This window comes from Pollicipes pollicipes, unplaced genomic scaffold (genome assembly GCF_011947565.3).
Source record: "Pollicipes pollicipes isolate AB1234 unplaced genomic scaffold, Ppol_2.1 Scaffold_4881;HRSCAF=5763_pilon_pilon_pilon, whole genome shotgun sequence".
Lineage (NCBI taxonomy): Eukaryota > Metazoa > Arthropoda > Thecostraca > Pollicipedomorpha > Pollicipedidae > Pollicipes > Pollicipes pollicipes.
Genome location: NW_023596576.1, coordinates 59,599,766 through 59,621,755, shown reverse-complemented (window position 1 = coordinate 59,621,755; position 21,990 = coordinate 59,599,766). Strand labels below are relative to the sequence as shown.

The 21,990-nt window shown below is 51.4% G+C and overlaps 1 protein-coding gene across 1 annotated transcript in view; it reads right to left on the bottom strand.

The window, feature by feature from the left end:
* The window catches only part of LOC119100687 (myocyte-specific enhancer factor 2), a 37,379-nt gene that overhangs the window by 9,114 nt on the left and 6,275 nt on the right, over positions 1–21,990 (bottom strand). Inside the window, exons 2-3 of the mRNA XM_037223764.1 lie at positions 15,839–15,940; positions 11,526–11,729 (exon numbers count right to left, since the gene is read on the bottom strand). Of these exons, the coding sequence (XP_037079659.1) occupies positions 11,526–11,729; positions 15,839–15,892 (258 nt within the window). The 5' untranslated portion in view covers positions 15,893–15,940. The remainder of the gene's footprint in view (positions 1–11,525; positions 11,730–15,838; positions 15,941–21,990) is intronic.

Here is a 21,990-nt window from a genome sequence, read left to right as displayed (position 1 = left end):
CTTACTCGGTGGTAACGTGTTGCTACTTCTGTGCATGGTGTTTTGCGGTGAGGAATGGGACCCAGCATTCCTCAATATGATCCGCGAAATATAGTAGGTGCAGCACTTCATGCCCGTGTTAAGCTGTGGTAGTTTCCACCCAGTTCGTCATCAGGTGTGAACAGCCTGAATACTAATATCCCCCGTGATTTATGTGCCATGTAGCGGCCACCGAACAGCCGGCCGGGCATGCCAGCTGCTGCTATAAATCAGCTTTGCGCTCAAGGCTCGGAGGAAAACAACTATTTCTTAGCCGGCGCATGCTAGACACCTGCACCCCGTACCCAGATAACCCGGCCGGTGACACGCAGGAGCAGGAGCAGGAGCAGGAGCAGGAGTAGGAGACGCGCGACTGAGCAGCCCCGCCCGCGTCAACACTCTCCCGGCTCTTGACGACTGCCAGCAGCACGACCCACTAGCTCTGGCCCTGGGACGACGGCGGGTCCAGGACTCGCCTGACGAGCGGTGTCCGGTTGGCGGCCCGGTCCCACCCCCGGTTGTTCAGAGCTCGGTCGTGAGCACTTCATTAAAGCATGGTCATAACTCGCCAGTATTGCACAGCAGCCGTTCTCATGAGCCGACAGCAGCTGCTATGTCCTGCTCTGCGGGCTGAGCAACGTCCGGGGAGAGCTGTTTACCACCGCGGGGTGAGTTGCTTACCAGGCACCGCACATGATGTTCACCACGACCGGAAATAGTCTGCGGTCGTGCAGAGTCATGCACGCCGGCGCCATGCATACACAAGGTAATTGTGTTCCTATGTGATTATTTTAGCTCGTAGGAGCCTTTTTGTGCTGCGATTCAAGTTAAGTGAAGTTTTATTCAGCAACCCGTGTGCTTGCTGGCGCATGTGGCCTTAACTAGGGACTGCATTAGTTAAAGAGTGCAATGAGTGTGGTCTGGTCTTTATGTCAATTGAAAGCGCATTGCCATTTATGGAGCTTTAAACCCTGGCGCCCATTCGCGCGCACACCATGTTCATGTTCATGTACGCTTCGTTAGGATTCATACCCATAGTGAGTATCATAAATCCGCTCAGGTGTACAATGCGGGCAAAAATGGCGGGTTCTTACACATACACAATAAAAACGGTCTCGCCACGATATATGCAACAAACCGAAAACATCCGATAGTCAAGCAGGCGGGCGGGTATTCCATGCACACGCGACCCGCTAGGAGAACGTTCTCTGCGTGGCTGACAGGCGAAATTTCTCCAGCTGCAGTTCTCCCGCAGCGACCGCCCTCGTCTCCCCTCTGGGATACCTGGGAGCGCCTAATGCGTAGAGTTCTGAGGGACGGCGGGCAGTCGTGCTCATTCAGCGCACTGAACACTTCGGGGCAATCTCACTGATGCACCACTTCACTCAGCCACCTAAACAAATTCAGGACTGGTGAAATATAACTTCACAACGTCGTACCGCAGTGCCAAGTCCCGCTGCAAAGTTGGTAGCTTTCTGAGCTCGTGACAGACGGTATTCGGCCGCCTCGCCCCAAACAGGAAGACAGGACAGTAAGTAGGGGAAAACGTGAACCTGTACCAGGAGCGCAGGGGCTTTGGTTGTGAGGCAGTGGCAGATTTTGTAGAGCCCGAAGGACAACGTTACATTTGCAACCCATCGCCGATACATAGGGCTTCTAGGGCAGACCGTGGTCTAGGACCATGCCCCGGACTTTCACAGTGGGACATGACGGAGTATGCACACCTGACAGGGTGTTGTAGAACCAGGATGTATTTTTGGCAACATACCATGCATGGAAAATCCCATATCATGCAGTGCCAACAACGTGCCAGCTACGATGCTCGGACGATTGGTCGAAAGTCGCCCACAGTACACGCGCGTCACCGTGCTGCCATATTTTCAGTTCAAACCGCAAAGATCACGAGCAGTGCGCTGCGCTGCGGTTGCACCGGGTTGCAGCGGCCGCTGGACTTCAACACGTGACATGGACCTGTCATGTGTACAGTTCGAATATGCATGATGGCGTGCGCACGGAGTGTATATACGGGAGCGCCGTCGCTCGTAAGCACCTGTCCCGCTTCGTGCGACGAGCAGGTGTGGGAAATGCGATCATGACACCACCTCAGATACCAGTGTTTCCGAGCGGACTTCTCCCATGCCCTGAGCCATTACATTGCAGCCGTGTGTAGACTGCATGGGAACTGGCTCATGACACCGATACTCAGTGTTTGGCATTTCCTTCCACCACCATGCATCGGCAGCTGCCCTGGGCACTAACACCCACATGCTTCTGACCCCTATGCTGTTCAATACTGGGCCATCAATACTCACAGCTGACCCAAAGACCAAGTCACCGAGACCTTGGTCGTCCTATTACATCAAAAGGATCAGGCGTGTCACACAGTTTTTGAACATTTCTGTCCGAAACGAATAGAAAATGTCTATTCTTTCATAACTTAAGTATTGGCACTTTCGTTTTTATGTGCAGCCGAAACACAATGAATTCGCACAGAGTATCTGTCCAGCAAGACGCACATAGGCGCCGGGATACAGCGCAGACCGCACTTCGCGAGGGAGCTGATTCTCGTGTGATATCCGCGATCCGTTCGCTTTTCGCCCGGAAGTGGGAGGAGGCCGTGTACCTTGAACATCTTGTGCACGCCACTGCGAGGCTACGTGCACCAGACCCGTGCTGGGGGTGCAAGAAGTCATGCAGGGAGAGCGCGGCGCTCCCCCCCCCCCCCCCATCAGAAGTAGGCGCCTGTCGGGGCCGGAAAGTCTGGCGGCGTTGCCGCCGTAGCCGAGGGCGGCCCACGGCTTCCGACCCATGCGCAGCGCAGGCTGACGGCCGAGGCCTCACAGCGCAGGCTGACGGCCGACGTTATACAGCGCAGGCTGACGGCCGACGCCACACAGCACAGGCTGACGGCCGAGGTCACACAGCACAGGCTGACGGCCGAGGTCATGTAGCGCGGGCTGACGGCCGAGGTCACGTAGCGCGGGCTGACGGACGAGGTCACACAGCATCCCGCACGACCAGCGGTCGCCGGGCCTCGGAGATAGGCCGAATGCCACGGTATCTGGTGTTTTTCTACGCAGTGGCATGCGGCTGACCTCATGTTCTTTCATACATTAGGGGAGCAATTACACCGCGCGTCCCTCCCTCCCCCCTGTCCGTCCTCACCCACCTCCACATTCCGGCAAGGGACCGAGTAACAAGCCATGCTCCCGTGGATTGCACAATACAGAATGCAGGGCGCACAGTGCGCCGCCGCCTGCGCCGTGCGCAGGGTCGCAGCGCGCGCCTCGCGGACCAAGGTCGTGTCGGAGGTCGGCCGTCTGCAGTCCCCGGCCGGCCCGCTGCAGTCCTGGTGAAAGCGGGCGGCCCGACAGCTGGCGGCGGCGCTGCAGCGGTGCCGTCGGCGCCGCGCCGCCGCCCTCGGTCGGCGCCGGGCACGGACGCCGAGCACGCGACGCCGCCGCACGTGCCGACGCTTTTCCTGTGCTCGCTCCAGAGCTGTCCGCACGCCGCTCATGGGGCTGGTGGCGACCGGCGGCCGCGAAAACACCGGCTGCAAGTACGGGCCTCCTCGGGCAAGATTCCATTCATGCAATCTGCTGGCTGCCATGTGGGCTGTCTGTCCCCATAGCCTTCTGCTACTCATTCCTAATTAGTTGCGCCCAGTCGTTGCAATCCGACTGCATTTCTTTCAGTACTAATGTTACATAGCATGGAGTTTCAGGATAGCTTACACCAAAAGCTACTCACTGGCACTGATCATTGTAAGAGCGCTGTGGGTGGAGCTAAAACCGACCAACTGAAACGCCAGCGGTAACAATGTGTAGCATTTCTTGCCGCATTCACCCGCCATTTTGTAATGCCTCACCCATACCCGTCCTCATACCCGTCCTCTCACTCATACCCGTACTCACCCATATCCGTCCTCATGCAAGTATTTTTAACAGAATCTGTACCTAACCAGCCTGTTACCCATTACGCCCGTACCCATACGGTAGATGGAATGTCATATGGGTACGCAAGGGCTTGCCCAACTCGTTGGGTCCCCTAACGGACACGAGGGCGAGGCAGACGATCTGATACGGGTCAGCGAGGCGCAGCGTTGCATAACGCTGCGTTGCGTCAGATGTACGGGTCTCGCCAATCAGGACCCGGTGCTCGCCGCGAAACGCTGCTCGGCCAACCATGCACGGCGACCCTGGTCCCGGCAGTCGGGGCAGGTCGGGCAGGCCGAACAGACCATTATTTTCTCCCAACAGAATCGTGCGCCTTCCCTGAGAGCGCTCCCAGTTGCCGGAAAGCCTTCGGCCGCCGCCGCCTCCGACGTCGCACTCTCCGGGGCTGCCATGAAGCAGCCGGGTCACGCCCGGCAGGCTGTCAAACTTTTCCAGCAGCGTCCCAGACTTGGAATGTTCGGAAGGGCGCCGCTATTGGGCAAGCAAACGATGAAATGTTCGTTGTTTTAGGTCGTCTTCCATTTGCGGGATATCCCTTGCCAAAGACAAACATTTCCTAAAACTCGACGCGCTTAAACGAACAACGGCTAAATGACGAAAGACAAAGGCGTCATGCTAAGTAACGACGTCAGATAACGCGTTCCCCAACGGCGGAAAACTGAGAATATGCGATGTAGCAAGTCTTGGCTGAGTCAAGAAAGACAGACACGCGGGCAGTGCCAACTGGTGGGATCGAGTGGAAGGTGATACTGACACAAGCACTGTCATGCACCGCACGCATTGGGACGAAAATGACTGCTGTTGTGGCCATGGGCATGGTGAGCACCTCCAACGATGTGTAGTGTTAAGACATGAGGTAGATGGCGGGAGTACAACTTTGTGACGTGATTTAACACGTCTCTAGACGTACCAGTCACTCATGGACGTAGTAGGGCGGGAGGGGGGGGATGGGGGGGGGGTAGTAGATGAGGCCATGCCGCTCGCCCTGGGTCAAGGTGTTTACGCTAGACGTTTGGTAATTTCTTTAGAAGTCGGTCCAAATTCGCACGAAGTTGGAGCAAATTAAGTATTTGTCCATCCCCTGAGAAACGCTGATCACGAGCACTTTTCAGGATACGAGGCAAGGATACGCACGGATTATGTTGATGGGGATTTGAGTATGATTCTGGAGAAATTATACCTTGATTCATCCTCAGCTATTTCTCGGGAGAACATGAACCTAAAGAGGTACGCGAACACTGCGTTTGACCAATGCATGGTAAATGAGAAAACGACCGAATGGCGACTAACCGGCCGGCAAAAATGCACGTGCAACAATTTTGTGAAAAAGTTTGCACAAGCCCGGCCAGCATAAAGAAGACAAACATCACAAATGTCATCAGTTGAATTAGAACCGTACTATTTTGACGGCATGTTCAGCATGTAGTCGGTCTAACGGAACACGCGCGGGGGAGTTTGACAGCTATTGCACCAGACCCAGGCAGTTCTCTCAAAAAATGTAAATTTGTACACATTTGCACTTCTGGTCAGTCGGTGTCAAAGCCCAGCGGCATCGCTTTGTTCAAAATGCATCTGATCAGAAATTGCTAGGAAATAGTTTGAGCAGACCTAAGCGGACAAAAGCGAACGGACGCCTTTCACCCATAAGCGACGAGATCTAAAATTGCAATGATTTACGCCTGCTTCGTGACGAGGGCCCGCCTCCCGGGAACGGCAGCCAGCACCGGACTTGTCTGCACACTGATCCTCCCCTCGGGCGATGGACATCGTACGCATCGCCCCAGCGTAGCGCTGTTCTGCGGTGGTACCGGATGGAGTCACAGTACCTAACGTCAGTACAGCCTCGCAATATTCGACGACAGACACACTGCGATGGCCGCATTGATTACACACCGGTTTGGTCCACCTCTATTGACGTAAATATAAATTGCCACAATTTGAAAATACTTTAGTATGATCCACTGGCAAAGCGCAGTTGAAATAGTGGCATTCCTGGCCATTCAAGTCGTAGGTTACTGAAACATGATTTGATTATGCTATTTATTCGTACGTTTTATCCGTTTCATAATTATGTCATCTAATTTAATGCACGTCAAATTTAGACATTTTATTATTAATTTTATATATATTATATATTAGTTATTTTATTTAGTTTATTTATTTATTATTTAGTTATATTGATTTTGATTTATTTATTATTTAGTTATATTAATATATATACTATACATTATATTTTATATATTAGTGCATTTTATCCCATCGGCAGAGCACAGATATGACTGCACCCGGTCGACTTTTATGCGAAAACATAACAGCAGGTCACAAAGCTGTGGCATTTTATTACTGAATGGCATTTACTGATCTCACAGAGCGAGTTTTCCTTGGTCGTTTCGAAAACTGCATTATTATAGCGTTATTGCACCTAAAAAATCAAAGGGAAGGCACCATCAGTCAGTCCTTAGTCTTTCTATTGATACCCAAATGAACACATTGGCTCATTCCAATCCTATCGACGTAACGACGTCTGCAAAAGGCCAACCACGTATGCCGCAGTTCGGCAGCTTGAACCACTTGTTTGATCGTTGTTGCACATCTGATTCAGAGAAGTGGCATCCGACTGAAAAACAGGACTAAGAGGATGATGGTCGGAAGTAACAATGATGAAAAAGGTCCATTAAGTCGCAACAATTCAAAAGGCTGGAAGGATGCCCAGAAAAGTCGTTACGAGGGTGACGAAGTTCGAGGGAATTTAGGTAGCCTGGCAATGGAACGTCGAAATGTCTCGGCAAGAATTGGACATCAACTCAGCCTCACCGGAAAAGCTACACAACAGCCCAAGGCCAAACATGATGGGCTGGGCGAGGACGCATCAGCTAATCGTCGATGTAGCGACATTAAGCGAAGAAACACCAACTACTAATGCGAGAAGCCGCCGGTGGCATTGCCATGAAGGAGCACATGGTCCCGACTTATGCGGTAGATAATTAGTATGCCTTGATGGACGTATTCCATTGCCACTTAGCAAAGTCTGAAGACCAGGCTCAGTGACTCGGTTTAACAATTCGCCGGGTCTCTATTGGAATCCAACCGGCACGTCACAATGCCTCCTCGGGCCTCCCCCAATACGGCGGGCCAACTCTATGTTCAACTTTCCTCAGCCCAGTTTTGGAAAGGTGGCCAGCCTTTTCATAAACTGTCATTGCTACCGGACACCTGGTTACCTTAAACCATCACTTAAAATATGCGCTAAATCGTTTAGTTTTCGGCTAGCCTGTTAGGGACGTACCCGAGGGAGCCAAGGGGACCATGTCCCTCAGCCTTTACCAAAGAAATTTACACTAGATGCCCGTCGATTTCGCACGAATTTGGTCCAAATTCATATGGTTTTAAAGATAATTTGGCAGCCTCACATGCATGGCAGGTGCTGGTGGATTTCGCGTCAACCTCAGCCGTTAACATAAACTGTGTGCTCCAGTGTCTGAGGTCTGGAACTTCACTGCCGCGCATCACCGCACATGCCAAATATTAGTGTACTGCACCGATAGCAATGCCACCAGCAATGTGTACCACTCTGCTGTGGAGCAGCAGCTCTGAGCATAGTCTTGTGTCCGCGCGCAGTGCTCGATTTGTGCCCTGCCCAAACCTGCCCACCCACTCCATGCTTCCATTCCGTTGATACTGTCCACAGCGGTTTAGTTTGTCCGCCCCAGCCGGACCAGCCGGACCGTTTTCAAAGACGCGCTGTCGTTGGCCGGACCCTGTGGCCTGAGGTGTTGGGTCGATCCTCACACAGGTCGATCTTTGGACGGGTCGGTCTTCGCACGGGGGCCGACTGCAGCGCTAGCCAGCCGCCGGGCCTTGACCCCCCCCCCCCCCCCACCGTCGCATTCCGGGCGATCCTGTCAGTGGTTCTCAACTAGACATAGACGGTGGCGCCGTTATGTCATTTATCCCGACCGCCTATACACCTGACTATAGTCATATATAACTCTGCGTGGTAGGATAGTACCTAACGGTTATCAGTCATGGCAAACACGCTCAACGCGAATTCTCAACGAGTTGAGAAAACATTCACCGCAACACACAGCATGCCACCGCTAAACTTAAGTGCAGCAACTAGCAGTGCAAAGCTATAGCCGAGGCACAGTATAGTAAGCTGAGACAGGTCCCAGTCACGACCGATGTCCCATCGATATCTTGTTACGCCATTACACCACGTCACTGGCCATTGGCTAAAACTTTTGCTGAGGAGAATTGTCAAATGATCCGTCGTCAAAAGCCATGGTCAAAGCCAAACAACCGAGAGTAACTAACGCAAACAAAAAATGCGCGATTAAAAACCTCGCGCCTGTGTAATATCATCATTGTGCAGACAAAAAGTCAAATCTAAAAAGTCGAACGGCAAAAAGCCGACAAGGATAACATATGGAGACATACGAACTAGTGGGAACCAGACAACCAGAGCCCGGTACATGTGAAATGTCAATGGGAACCAGGGACTCTGTTGTGATGTTCGTGAAGAAACTAGTAGTAGCCAGGAACCCATAATCGTAAGAACCATTTACCCATAACCCATTCGCAAAAGAACTAGTGAGGACTAGGAGCCAGATTACAAACACAAGGAAGCGTTTGTTTTGCACCAAGCCAAACGAAAAAACGGGATTCGCGGCAGACGCCGCCGCTATGTGCCACCCTCTGCCATGGGCGCCTGTGTTGCTCACGATAGTCCCAGAAAAAGGCCAAAGGGACTATACATGGGCGTAGATAGAGGATAGTAGGATCCCCAAAGCAGGTCCACCATCTGATAGCGTGGTGGACCTGCGTGGCGTGGTCCACCCCGAAGGGCGTGTTTCGTATGGTTCAGTCGTGATGACTCGAAGGCTGGCTTCCTGCCAGAAGCGTTTGCCGGGCAAGCGTGGAAGGATCCAAATTGGAGGGCCAATGGATGCGAGGTAGTGAGCCACGGGCGCATCCGCGTGCAGTCGGCAACATCAATTTTCATGCCAGGTGTCAAATCATTAAGACTCTCCTGTCAATTTGTCCGTCCCGGTGGCTCAGTTGGTTAGAGCGCCTGCCTTCCGATCCACCCACCCGTGGCTGGGTGGGTTCGAGTCGCTTTAGGGCGCTCGCTATTTGCCCTTGACAGGTATGGCCTGCGGCCGGTGGCAGCGGTCGCGCTAAAGGTCAGTTGACGTCAGAGGGCAGGACGGACCGTGCCGAGCATTGCGGCACGTTAAGCTTTCGCCACTAAATTCTGCCGTTGCCTGGGATTGCGCGATCGGATGGTGGGGGTCAGAGCTCACACAACAAGCACTGCTTAGCGTGAGCGCTGATCCCAGAAATCCATCCATTCAAAGGGTTCGGATCAAATTTATAAAATAAAATAAAATCCTCTTCACTACTTCCTGATTTCTTTGCATTCTAATCGCCCTTTATCAATGTCTAATTTTTGTCTGGGTAATTGTTTTGTAATCTGATTCTTCCAATTTCCATAATTCCGATTCTTCCTTTTCCCCACCAACTCCAAATCCTATTTGACTTTTTGTGCTTCAACATTTCAGGGATATACTCCTATCTGAAATATATCCCTGTCGACCGTATGTCTTCCGACTTTCTGTCTGGCTTATTTTCGATTCGACTTTGATTCTTGCCGACTCTCACCCCTTCCGACTATATAGTTTTAACTTTTCTCTTTCGGCTTTTTCTTTTTAACTGCTGTCCGGGAGCCGGTTTCATAATGACAAAGAAGCTGGCGCAGCTTGAAAGGGAGCTTTAGGGTGCTTGCACTCTTGTCGCACCTTGGACCGAGGCGCAATGGATCAGCCCCGGTGCTACATCCTCCGGGTCACGGCGTTGACCATTGCCCCCTTCCCAGCTCCAAAATCTTAAAAACATGGACCTCGTGATGCTTGATGCATGAGCAGGGTTATGATAGCATTATTCATGCGTTTGCACCTCAAGGGCGTAATTTTCATATTTTGCTCGCCTCTTGGTCTGATGTGCATCGAGCCCGATCTGTCATTCACGAACGTGATTGCAAGGTCATTATTCGAAAACAACATTGGGGGAAAGCGGGAAATGCGAAATACAAAGTACATCTGCCAATTTAGACATTACCAAATTTTTTGACCGCTGACGATACTGAGCATAATGTGTGAATCTTGCGCAGCTTGGACTGCAGTAGAGCAGAGCGGCACGGCAACATCCCCTCTCCATCAATGGCTGATGTTGACCCGGAAGACTTTTCGAACACGGCTTGGCATGGATTACTTCCGAAAGCAGCTTCTAGATTATATGCTCCTCCAAAAACGGCTCTTTGATTACACACGAAGACTACCGAAGGGATATAAGTCAAGCCGTAATGAGCCTCCATGGCAGCCACAACTATGAGCAGTATTCACATTTCGCATAGTGGGTCGGTGGTAGACCATAAGTGGTCATGAAAGGTTAGTTTTCTCTGCAGCAATAAGCATTGTCATTAGTCCGGAAGCATTTTGCATTGTAATGATGTCTAACTAGCGTCCATTTTCACACTGTGCATCATGTTACCCATTATCTTGCTACCAGCCAGCCGCCTCGGCCAGGGGCGGATCCAGAATCTCGCCAAAGCGCGGACCATTGTGTGACCATTGTGTGAATGAAACAACTTTGCACGTCAGAAAACGGCATGCAATTTAGCACCGGGCACCAATTTACGTTTCAGTCACTGCAGTGTGTCCTGGAACTAACATCCAAACCATCTAGTTGTGGTTACAAGAATACAGCAGAGAGGCGAGGCGGCTCTGAAAGCGGAACGTAATGGGGTTTTTGTCCGAGTAAGTGACCTCGCCCTGCCACGCTTTCGCAGGTTCTTGCTAGTATTAGGCACAAAGCCTAACTTATGATTCAAATAAAACATGTTTTCAAATTCACAATGTGCCGGCTAAGTTCCGTCGTCTCGCAGTGAGTACGCGGCCGGACGACGGGCTGGTCATGTGTTGCCATCGGGAACGCATGGCCACGTGGACCAAACGGTAAACAGAACGCAAAGAACGAGGCTATGAGGCACCGGGAGATGGTGCAACGGGCAAGCGTAGTACCTATTACAAACTATGTGTGATCGCTGATCCCCCCCCCCCCCCCAAGAAAAACCGTTGTGGCACCAACTTTTCTCGGTTTCCCTCCTGGGTCGCAGGGGAAGGAGCATAGCGCTATTGACCTCCTTGGGTTGGATTCCGGTCCCTGAACGCTCCATGTCGGCAGAGCTCTCTGGGCATGTCCTCCAAGCCCAAGACCCTCAATTTACTGCGGGCTCTCAAATTTTCTTGAGTCCCTAAGGGTCTTGGTGACCTGCACATGATGGTTCAGGGGACCTGATGTACTCGGGGCCATTTCTGCTCTCAGAAGTCTGAAGAGTTCTTGGGTCACGGATATTTTGGGGCCCAGAGGCCTATGGTATTTTGGGGACCTGCTGCTGTTCTCGGTGCCCTGCTTTTCGATAAAACCACAGCTAATTGCTGTGCGCACATACATTGCTGGGACCAGGCCAGAGCTGTGTGATTTGTTTCGTACCTCCTGGATGTCCTTGTTGGTCCTGGACTCGTGCGGTTCGTTGTACTCCGTGTACTTGAGCAGCACCTTGTCCATGTCGGTGCTGGCGTACTGGAACAGCTTGTTGGCCGAGTTGAACATGATGAGCGAGATCTCGCAGTCGCACAGCACGCTCAGCTCATACGCCTTCTTCATCAGGCCGAACTTTCGCTTGGTGAAGGTCACCTGCCGGACCGTTCGGGGCACCGGGTCAGAGTCACGAGCCGCACCGAGCTGACGGACCGTTCGGGGCACCGGGTCAGAGTCACGAGCCGCACCGAGCTGACAGACCGTTCGGGGCACCGGGTCAGAGTCACGAGCCGCACCGAGCTGACGGACCGTTCGGGGCACCGGGTCAGAGTCACGAGCCGCACCGAGCTGACGGACCGTTCGGGGCACCGGGTCAGAGTCACGAGCCGCACCGAGCTGACGGACCGTTCGGAGCACCGGGTCAGAGTCACGAGCCGCACCGAGCTGCCGGACCGTTCGGAGCACCGGGTCAGAGTCACGAGCCGCACCGAGCTGCCGGACCGTTCGGAGTACCGGGTCAGAGTCACGAGCCGCACCGAGCTGACGACCGTTCGGGAGCACCGGGTCAGAGTCACGAGCCGCACCGAGCTGCCGGACCGTTCGGAGCACCGGGTCAGAGTCACGAGCCGCACCGAGCTGACGGACCGTTCGGGCACCGGGTCAGAGTCACGAGCCGCACCGAGCTGACGGACCGTTCGGGGCACCGGGTCAGAGTCACGAGCCGCACCGAGCTGCCGGACCGTTCGGAGCACCGGGTCAGAGTCACGAGCCGCACCGAGCTGATGGACCGTTCGGGGCACCGGGTCAGAGTCACGAGCCGCACCGAGCTGGGACCGTTCGGGGCACCGGGTCAGAGTCACGAGCCGCACCGAGCTGCCGGACCGTTCGGGGCACCGGGTCAGGGTCACGAGCCGCACCGAGCTGATGGACCGTTCGGGGCGCCGGGTCAGAGTCACGAGCCGCACCGAGCTGATGGACCGTTCGGGGCACCGGGTCACAGTCACGAGCCGCACCGAGCTGGTGGACCGCTCGGGGCACCGGGGCACAGTTACGAGCCGCATCGAGCTGATGGGCCGTTCGAGGCACCGGGCCAGAGTCACGAGCCGCGCCGCTGCTGCCGGACCGTGCGGGACGCCGTGTCAGTGTCACGAGCCGCGCCAAGTCCGTATTTGCTGCCCCTCCCCTGTCCTGTCCTGAGATGGCAGGATGTAAATGCCCAAAGATGGTTTTGGAGTGCTTTGCAAGGTTTTAGAATAGTGGAAAGAATCAGATGAACATGTAAGGCCAGGAAAGCTATGAAACTATAATGCAGCTACAATTGGTTGTGGAACGAGTTATCGAAGTTCCAACATAGTTCGGAAAGCCAGTGTTTGAAAACTATCATGGCGCGGTTACGCGTAGTTGCCGTCTCCATGGAGACAATCACGATTGACTAACGTGTTCAGCTCGGCGCGTACATAGTTTACTGCGGGAATGACATTCCAGACTGCTGAAACTAAGTTCTGCCACTTGCTGGTTTTAACCAGCTTTGAGCGGCCAATACCGGCATAAGCTGACAGAGCTCAGAACAAAACAAGTTTCGTATAATTCGTTACCATGAAACCGTGGCAATCAGGTATAATACACATTTCCTTTCTAAGCAAGCATCTAGCATTAACACGTCCATCGATGACAGTGTGACCGAGGTAGGCGACCTGTTCTCATAAATCGCATCTGATCCTTGCCCTACAACGGTCAATGACTATGCCTAACATGGTGGGGTAGTGTTCTTTGGCAAGGAGCTGAATGTGTGTACTACTACTAGGGAGCTTGGGTTCATAATGCGGTAGTTGATCAATGTAAATCCCTTCATGCAAATAGATACAGCAATCACTGTAAAATCTGGTCGTCCCCATATTTAGGATGCAGTTAGTGCCGAAAACTTGGTGCCAAAAGTTAGCACATGATTATAGAAAGATAGGGTACGGAGATACTCTCTATGTGAAATGCATAGATGTTGTCTTATGGCGGACATGTCGGGCCAGTTAGGTAGTAGCCACAACGTAGTAGCGGGGATTTACTTGGGCTACTACCCAAGTAGCAGGCAGTAGCTACAACGTGCATGCTGCCTGCGGGCCACAGTAGCTTCAGTTATCATCTCACTGACAATGGATCGATCCTTTAGCATGCACTTTTGGACAATGGTGCTTACCTTTAGTCACCATGTGCACTGTAATCAGGTAACCAAAACGTCTAACTATTTTTGCTTGACAGGACGACGACACTTTGCTGAAATGTGCATTTACGCTGGCTGTGTAATGAAATATTATATTATAACCAGCCGTATTTTTCGATGGTTTTTGCCTTCGGTGATTTTCGCCAACCGGTTTTAACCGGTTAACACCGGCTGGCACAAACTGTTTCGGCTGGTTACCTCCTATCCTGATTCGCGAAAGAAAAAGGAGATAAAACTGTATTCACAGACGCGTGGTTCATGTACATCTCTCTGTAAGGAGGCGTTGTGGCCATATCTTCCTGATCAAGTAATCGCATGATGTCACCGTTCACAGGTGGCAAACAATACCGTTGCTGTCTTGTTGAGGGTTTTCGACGGCTTTTACCTCTCGAAGCTTTCTTTTCAGCTAAGCGGGTAAAACCGGCTAGCGAAAAGGAACCTGCACGCCGCCCTCCTATACATCACGTCGGGATTGTCGACGCTGGGTAATGGGCCACGATAAATCTACTGCCCACGCCTATTTGCTGACCTTCACTTTCACACCGGCCATCCCTGAATGTGCCAAGGTACGCCTGCCAGCTCTATTTATTGTAAATCTGTGCACCCCAACGGGATTGCCATATTCAATTTCCTTGCCTCCTTTGAGCTGTCCACCCTGCACGACAGATTGGTTGTACAAGGACCTTAACATATGGGTGTCGGATTTATTACGGTGCATAACCAGACTGCACGAATTTTGCACTGTCAGCAGGTCATGTCTTCGGCGGTATTGCACATAGCAGACCCTGGCACTTTCACGTCAAAGCAATGGAGGCCGGATAGGTAGAAAGTAATTTAACACAGGTAGTTGCCTAAAACGTGCGAAATAAGCTCCTGTGTGTGGCAATGCGGGAGAACGCTTAAACGCCTCACGTACACGTATCATTAACAGCGGAGTAATTTATGCGTCCTTCCTGGCTATATCAGCATTAGTAGCCATGCGTCAAAATCGCCTCGACGCAAGGTGTCATGGAGACAGGAATGTTATCGTCAACGCTACGAGGAAGGCCAGAATCAGTCGCAGATTCAACCTATCTAGGAATGGAGACCCGAATAGTGAAGACAATTCAAAAATAAGAGACCCAATTCGTCGGTAAAGCTGTCGTTTTGCACCCAAAATCCGCAACCATGACAAGCCGATAAATGTTCGAACAGGAACTGCCCGCCTGCCTTGCATTTCTCTGCCCACTTTTGTTTCTGCATTGAAACCCATCCATGCGCCTTGCATGCAATTCATCAGGAGAACCGGTTCCGGTTTATGTCGGGGTCGCAGACTCTCATGACACACAAGACTACAGGCTGGCTGGGTTTGTCACCGACCCGACAAACACACCAGCAAAAGTCAAAATGTATGGGACGTCATGTCAGATTCCGGCCAGACCTCGCGAATACACAGATGGAGTGAGGGGAGTCATCATAAACAGGGTTTGCTCGAAGTCAAGAGGGATTGCCACGTCTGAGATGACGACAGCCAGATCTGCAGCGTGGTGGGTGTGTAGCCGGCCTCTTGTGTCGCACGGGGACTGGACGTGGTTTCTGTACCCCAAGGCCCGCTCGCACCAAACAAGTCACAGAAGCATAGCCGCTCCCGCAGGCTGGGAATTCGATGGCCCTATGTACGTGGTGTTCAATCGACAGCACGAATGATGGTGTTTCGCACGCTTCTTGGCACGTTTGCAATTTCAAACAACCAACGTACCCTGATAAGTGAAAGCATCTCAGCGTCCCACACACCGTTCCCCTCCTTGCAGCGCACGCGTCCACTTCGCTTCCACGTGGCGGGTCACCATCGCCGATGCATTCGCCCTCATCATACCTTACATAACTAACGGCCCCCATAATTCGTCAACTCGTAAACCGCGTTTACGAGGTCCCTCTTCATGACATTGACACGACACATAACATATCGTGTCTCGCGGCCGTCTGACGGCAGGCGAAGCAAGCGGACCACGGCGATTCCACTGCCCGGTCCAGGGGTGGTCCGGCGGGGACTCGATGGGGCGACGCTCACCTGTCGGTTTCGCTCATCTGTGATGCGCGAGATCTGTATTTTCCGCCGGCCCATGGTGAATGGCCAAGACGGCGGTGAGGTGCCTGACCGGGCTGGGAGGTTCTGCGAACAAACAGCGTGAATTCAGAGAACGATCAAGTCGAGCCGTGGGACGGGACGTCAGTGGAAAGGGGTGGGGAAGGCCAATGGAGGGCAACGCGCTGTGCACCACCATGCATGAGGCAGGTCAGGTTATAACATAATCGAGTATTCCATTCTGAGATGGGATGGCCGTCGGCTTTGCCAACGACGCCGATACTCCATTGACAACTATAGCAGGCCATACTAGCAAATCACTCATGTTGCCAAGAGACACCAGGCCACGCGTGAAGCCTTGCGTCATTCATCGCTCAAAACAGACCCAGGATCTTTACATTTGAACTGTGTTGGTTGAGTAAGTCAGCTATTGAGGGGTGGATTAAACAAGAGGGGAAGGGGCTTCCCAACGACAATAAACGACACGAACCGCCGCTGTTAGCGTCTCGCGTTTGTGCTGAAGACACGTCGCGAGGCCAGCTTCGTTGATTGCAGCAATCAAATAACCAAATTAAAATAATAGCAACACACTCCAAATCCATTTCATTCGCATTAGCTCGCTTCAGAAAGACGGGCCGACACAAGGGCAGCCAGCTGTCGGCTGCAGCGTGCCGTTGACCTGGCCGTCTGGTTTGCAGAAGTCTCACGGCGACCCGCCCGACGCCTCGCACATCCGGCCCGGACCGGCCGGCTGGCTGCTGACACATTCGCACGTGTGGTTCGAAGCCGGCCGGCCGTGGGACGGTCTGGGCGGCCTCCTGTCGGCGGCGCCGCTTGTACTCACTCAGCCCGTGCAGCGTGTCAACCAAAAGAGCGGGTTGACTTGAAGGTGGTATTTGGGGGCAACCTCCCAGGATGCGAGGTGGCTATTGTGTTGGGACAAGCGTGTTGGAAACCCATGTTAATGAAGCTCATTTGTCACTATGCGCACAGTCAACAATAAGACAAAAAAGCGATGTGGCAGGCTCGTCAAGGCTGGGCACAAAACCAATTCATCAATACCTTAAGTGGCATCGACCGACTGGGAGGCGACACGGAACATTGTGGCAAATGAAGACAAACTGGCACGTCAAATATCACGCGTGCGTAGGTGCGTGTGGGTGCAAAGCACGTGAGTACTTTTCGATTGTACGTAAAATGTGACTATGGTTGTAGTCCGACGTAGACATGCGTGATCGCAAGCAGTTCCAACTGCCTCATTGACGAAACTGAAATTGCAGCTGTTTAAGCCAGAGCCCATTTTAACGGCGGTGCGAGAATGTGAAACGCACCTTTATGAAACTTTGGGCCTCGCCAGGAAACGGCATGTCTACAGCGCACCACACTAAGTTTGTGCGGGCTTGTAGCCTAAGATTATATTTCCAGCCGGTCTGATATGGAATTAACAGTTCTTTATATCACTCCCACCAATCCAATTTACGTTTACAAGCTGATACGTCAGACGTCATGAAATCCGTGGTCTTGAGCTAATCCGTTCATAGAAGTACCATAGAGCCCACACAGTTCATGGAGATCAGAGGTCCGCACAGAAAATAAAGTGTTTTCCTTGACATTTGCGGTAGACGGAAAAGCTCCTCCAAGCTCTGGTTCAGATGAAAAATTCAATCTTCATCCTATCTATCACGCCATTTCGAGCTTTTTCGTTTCTCAGGGCCAGTATCGCGTTGACCATTCTCCTACTCACTTCTCTGAACATTGCGATGCACAAGATGCTTCATAACGTGCTGCTCCTCTTTGAACCGATAATTAATCTCTATGAAAACGATGGATAATATGCCCCGCTGAAAACGATGGACTTCTGGTCGATATGAGCGGGTGCTTCCCCACTCGAATGACTTGAGAGCTAGCGATACAGTGGTGCTGTAAAGACTTGATAAAATGCTTAATCATAATTGGTGAAATTAGAAACCTTGGTCCGATAGTGCCTTTGTTGTGGTTTGGGAATCACATTGTCATTGTCCCCCCGACCTGAGAGTACTTTGAAGTCATTAAAATACTAATGACTTTTAAGAGGGCCAAGCCGTTTGCGAGGCTAATCCTTACAATAAACAAGGTCATAACAACTTCGAACAACTGTGTCCTGTGACATTTCAGTCATGGATGCTTATATAATCGTGTCACGGCGTTCACACGCAAGCACGCGCACACGCACACACGTACGCAAACGCGCACAAACGCACGAACACACGCAGACGCGCATATATATATATATATATATATATATATATATATATATATATATATGTTTGTATGTATGTATGTATGTATGTATGTATGTATGTATGTATGTATGTATGTATGTATGCATGTATGCATGTATGTATGCATGTATGTATGTATGTATGTATGTATGTATGTATGTATGTATGTATGTATGTATGTATGTATGTATGCATGTATGTATGTATTATCTTTTTCAGTGAAGTAGGAAGCTCTGCATTCATACTGGGGCGAAGCTGGACTTTGGCTCATTCATTTCCACGCGAGGCCGTCAGCGTTCATGCCACTTCTTTCCAGAGTTGGGGAAGGGCAGCTGCCTCTGTGTCTCACAATCCGGTTCATTTGAGCCCATCTACATCCAAACGAGGTTCACGTTTTAGCAGCACGGAAGCAACACCGATCTTCACCATATTTGTCACACAGACGTTTGAGAACAGGAATACATGGCGTGTGAGTCTACTGACCCGCAAGGCCATATGCTGCACCCAGGTACACGCACGGGGAGGGTTCAACTGGTGACATGTGATCAGAATTGCCTCTGCGCTAGGTGTCCTCCTGAAGGTAAGAAAATGATGCCCAAAACGGGCGGTGGTCGCAAACAGTTGCGCTCGTTACAGCCAAAAGGTTGAAATAAGGTTCAGGTTATGGAACACGTTGGGCACATGAGTGACGAGAGCACAGGCGAGCACATATAAATGAACAAATGAGGACAAGCAGTTTATAACATGATGTCGTCCCATAGCACCTGCGTGTGTCACATTAGATGCACTGTTTTGGCCAATACGCATAATAGCACTGCCTGACACCCACGCTCCTGCGACGTATGCCATCCAGTCACCGAGCATTGGAGCGAGCGGAAGACGGAGGAGCCCGAGCGGGGTATGAAGCCGTCCACGCTCACAGTTCAAGCGGGCAGTGGCGCGGGCCTCAGGTCAACGGCATGTGACATGCAGCTATGAAAAGGAACCGTGCCAAGCACACACCCTTTCAGACGGTGATTTCAATGGTAATGATGATTGCCCCGACTGACTTGCATGTCTGTTACCCATGGAGAAGACCACTGTGCCGTCTATGCCAGCTGTATCGGGCAGCTGGACCAGGGGCGCCAGGGGTCTGTTGTCTGGCTTTTTGTCAGTGCCGTGAATGACAAAACAACTGTGCGAAGGCTTGGTGTTAGCATAAGTCCTACAAGAGGTGCGCATGCGATAGTGGCACGTTCACTGTGGCAGTGTTTTAGTTCAGCGCGTCGCTGCCGAAGATGGAACGCAGAAGTCGACATATGTTACGCATTCAAAATATATGCGTTGATACGCGTTTTTTTATTAGGACTGCATGCTGGCCGCGAGAAAACTAACATTAAAACTTAATGGCGTACCTAATCCTTCAAAGACTTCATCCACCCCTCAATCCTTTACCTAGTCATCGACTCGTTTGCGTGCCCACCAAAGCGCACTGAGGACATATCAGCCTACGATAATGCTCAGCAGCCAACAATGTTCGTTAAACTGAGCTCTATTTCCAACACGAACTGCGGTTAAAAGAGGAACAAATCCACCATGCGGGCTACTAAGCTGTCTGCGACAGGGGTTTGGCGACATGCAAGCGTTTAAAAACGAGAAAAAAACTGACAGCCTTGAACGCGCAGAACGGGTGGCAAAATCTTTCGAGGCCAGATTGGTTTTCCGATAGGCTGCATCTATTTTGGGGTGACTGTTACGCTGGAATGGAGTTGTATTCTGCAGAAACGGGCTGGCTTGGTGTGCGAAGGACACAGACTGGCATGGCGGGTAAATGAGCGAGACCCGGGAATAGTATTTCAGCTTGGAGCATTGAATTCTGGCGAAGACATAGCTTTGAATGCGCTACACATATCCTAACAATGGCCCTACGACAAACGCTTCCGAACGTTCTCCCCAGAACGATAAAAACGGATCAAAAAACAGATTTTCAGCCCCAAATAAACGTAAAACAACACTTTAATTCTTGTGCCTTCCGCTAGGGCTGACCTTGCCGTGACTTTATGTTTTCTTCTTCTTCTTTTTTTTGTATCATGCCACAACAACAATCCACGTGAAATACTGCTGCATCGCCGGTTCGAATATGCCGTAACGGCTTCTCATCGTGCCCATTTTGACGCTGGAGCTTCCAAGAAATGTTTCAACAAAAGCAGAAAATGACTGGCAAAACGATCCCATCTGAACCTGAAGTAGATGCCACAGCATTCAACGCATGCATCCAAAAAAGATTCCATTGGGCACAGTACTTTCAACGAATTACGAAATGTGTCTATGAACCCTGCTATAGTTTTGCGCGAGGACTCTATACACATTAGTTGTTGGAAACGTATATATGAATCACAACATGAAAGCGCTGAACGTTATTTCCCCTGTGCAAGCACCGTAAATGCGCGAAAAGAGCCTACAACTACTGAGACCATGACAAGCCTATTCTGTTAGAACGTTAGCATTAACACCAGACTACAGAGAAAAACAGCATAAAAACTACCGCTACACATTAGTACATTTAGTTATAGATTACAGCTGGTGCGAAAATATGGACGTAACAATATAGCATCGCTGAAAAGCACCGGTGGAGACACATGCACTTACCGTTGGGAAAAAAGCACAATATCTAATCTGAAAAAGGAAGGTCAGCGCTGAAAATTCCAGCACAGGCTGAATTCAAGACAAGCATCTAGCCAGACAATGTGGTGCCCTGGAGCCTTAGCTAATTCTGTCGACGGATTGGACAATTTTCAATAAAACAACGTTCACTGGTAGGCTAGTTGCAGATTGCCGACTCCAAGCGTGACAGAGAGAGAGGGACAGAGGGGGAGAGGGGAGGAAGAGGGAGAGGGACGGGGAAGAGACAGACAAAAGACAGACAGACAGACAGACAGACAGACAGACAGACAGACAGAGTCGCAAGCAGACTGCCAGCCAACCGACAAGCTACCAGAATATAAGTGAAATAAAATGTAAAGATATCTGGTTAATGAACTACCACATATTTGCTGGCCGCTAGACGGCAACCACTGCCGGCACAATACCTAATGTTCCCGAAGCAGAAGTTGGCCATGGCTGCGTTATGAGTTACAGCAGTGTTACGGACTCTTGCCAAGCTAACCACGAGTTCGCCAGCGCTCGCTGAACCCTACGTGTCAGTCCAAAATGATTTCCTGCAGAATGACGGGGTCTCCTTATGCATAGTCCATAAACATGCAACCAGACAAGTCCCGGGCACATCGCATTACGAAGTTGTATCAACCCTAACACTAATATGTCAGACACAAGAACGTGGCCATGGGGGAAGGGCAAAGTACTCATGCTCCCCCCCCCCCCCTGAGCAAAAACGTTTACAATAGATACCGAGTTATTTCGCAGGAGCTTGGTCCATATTCGCGGGACTTTGCAGAAAATTTAGCACCTACCTCCTACCCGTGAAAAACTCTCTATGTGGCTGATTAGGGTACAATGTAAGAATGTGTCTAGTGAAGCATCTGATGCAAGTCGCACCTCACGTTTGTTGTCAAAGAGGATGCGATTTCCTGCACCCGCGACGGAAGATCATTGATTTGGGGCAGAGGGCGGGGATGCCAGTCGGTTTTAAGCCGTTTTTTCATGCCACAGGATGAAATGAGCTATTTTCTGAACATGGTTGCCCTTTCGCCCCTCCCCCTACGCTTGCTCTTCTAATCCGCGCCGCCCCAGGCCCCGCGCGACATAACCGGCGTCAACGCTGTCACCGCCGGGCCAAAACACTGACAACAGTGGAAGGCAAAGTTGAGTCTGAATTCTTCACACAAGGGCACATGTAAATCCATTCCAAATTCAGCAGAGGGCGCTGGCGTAAAAAAG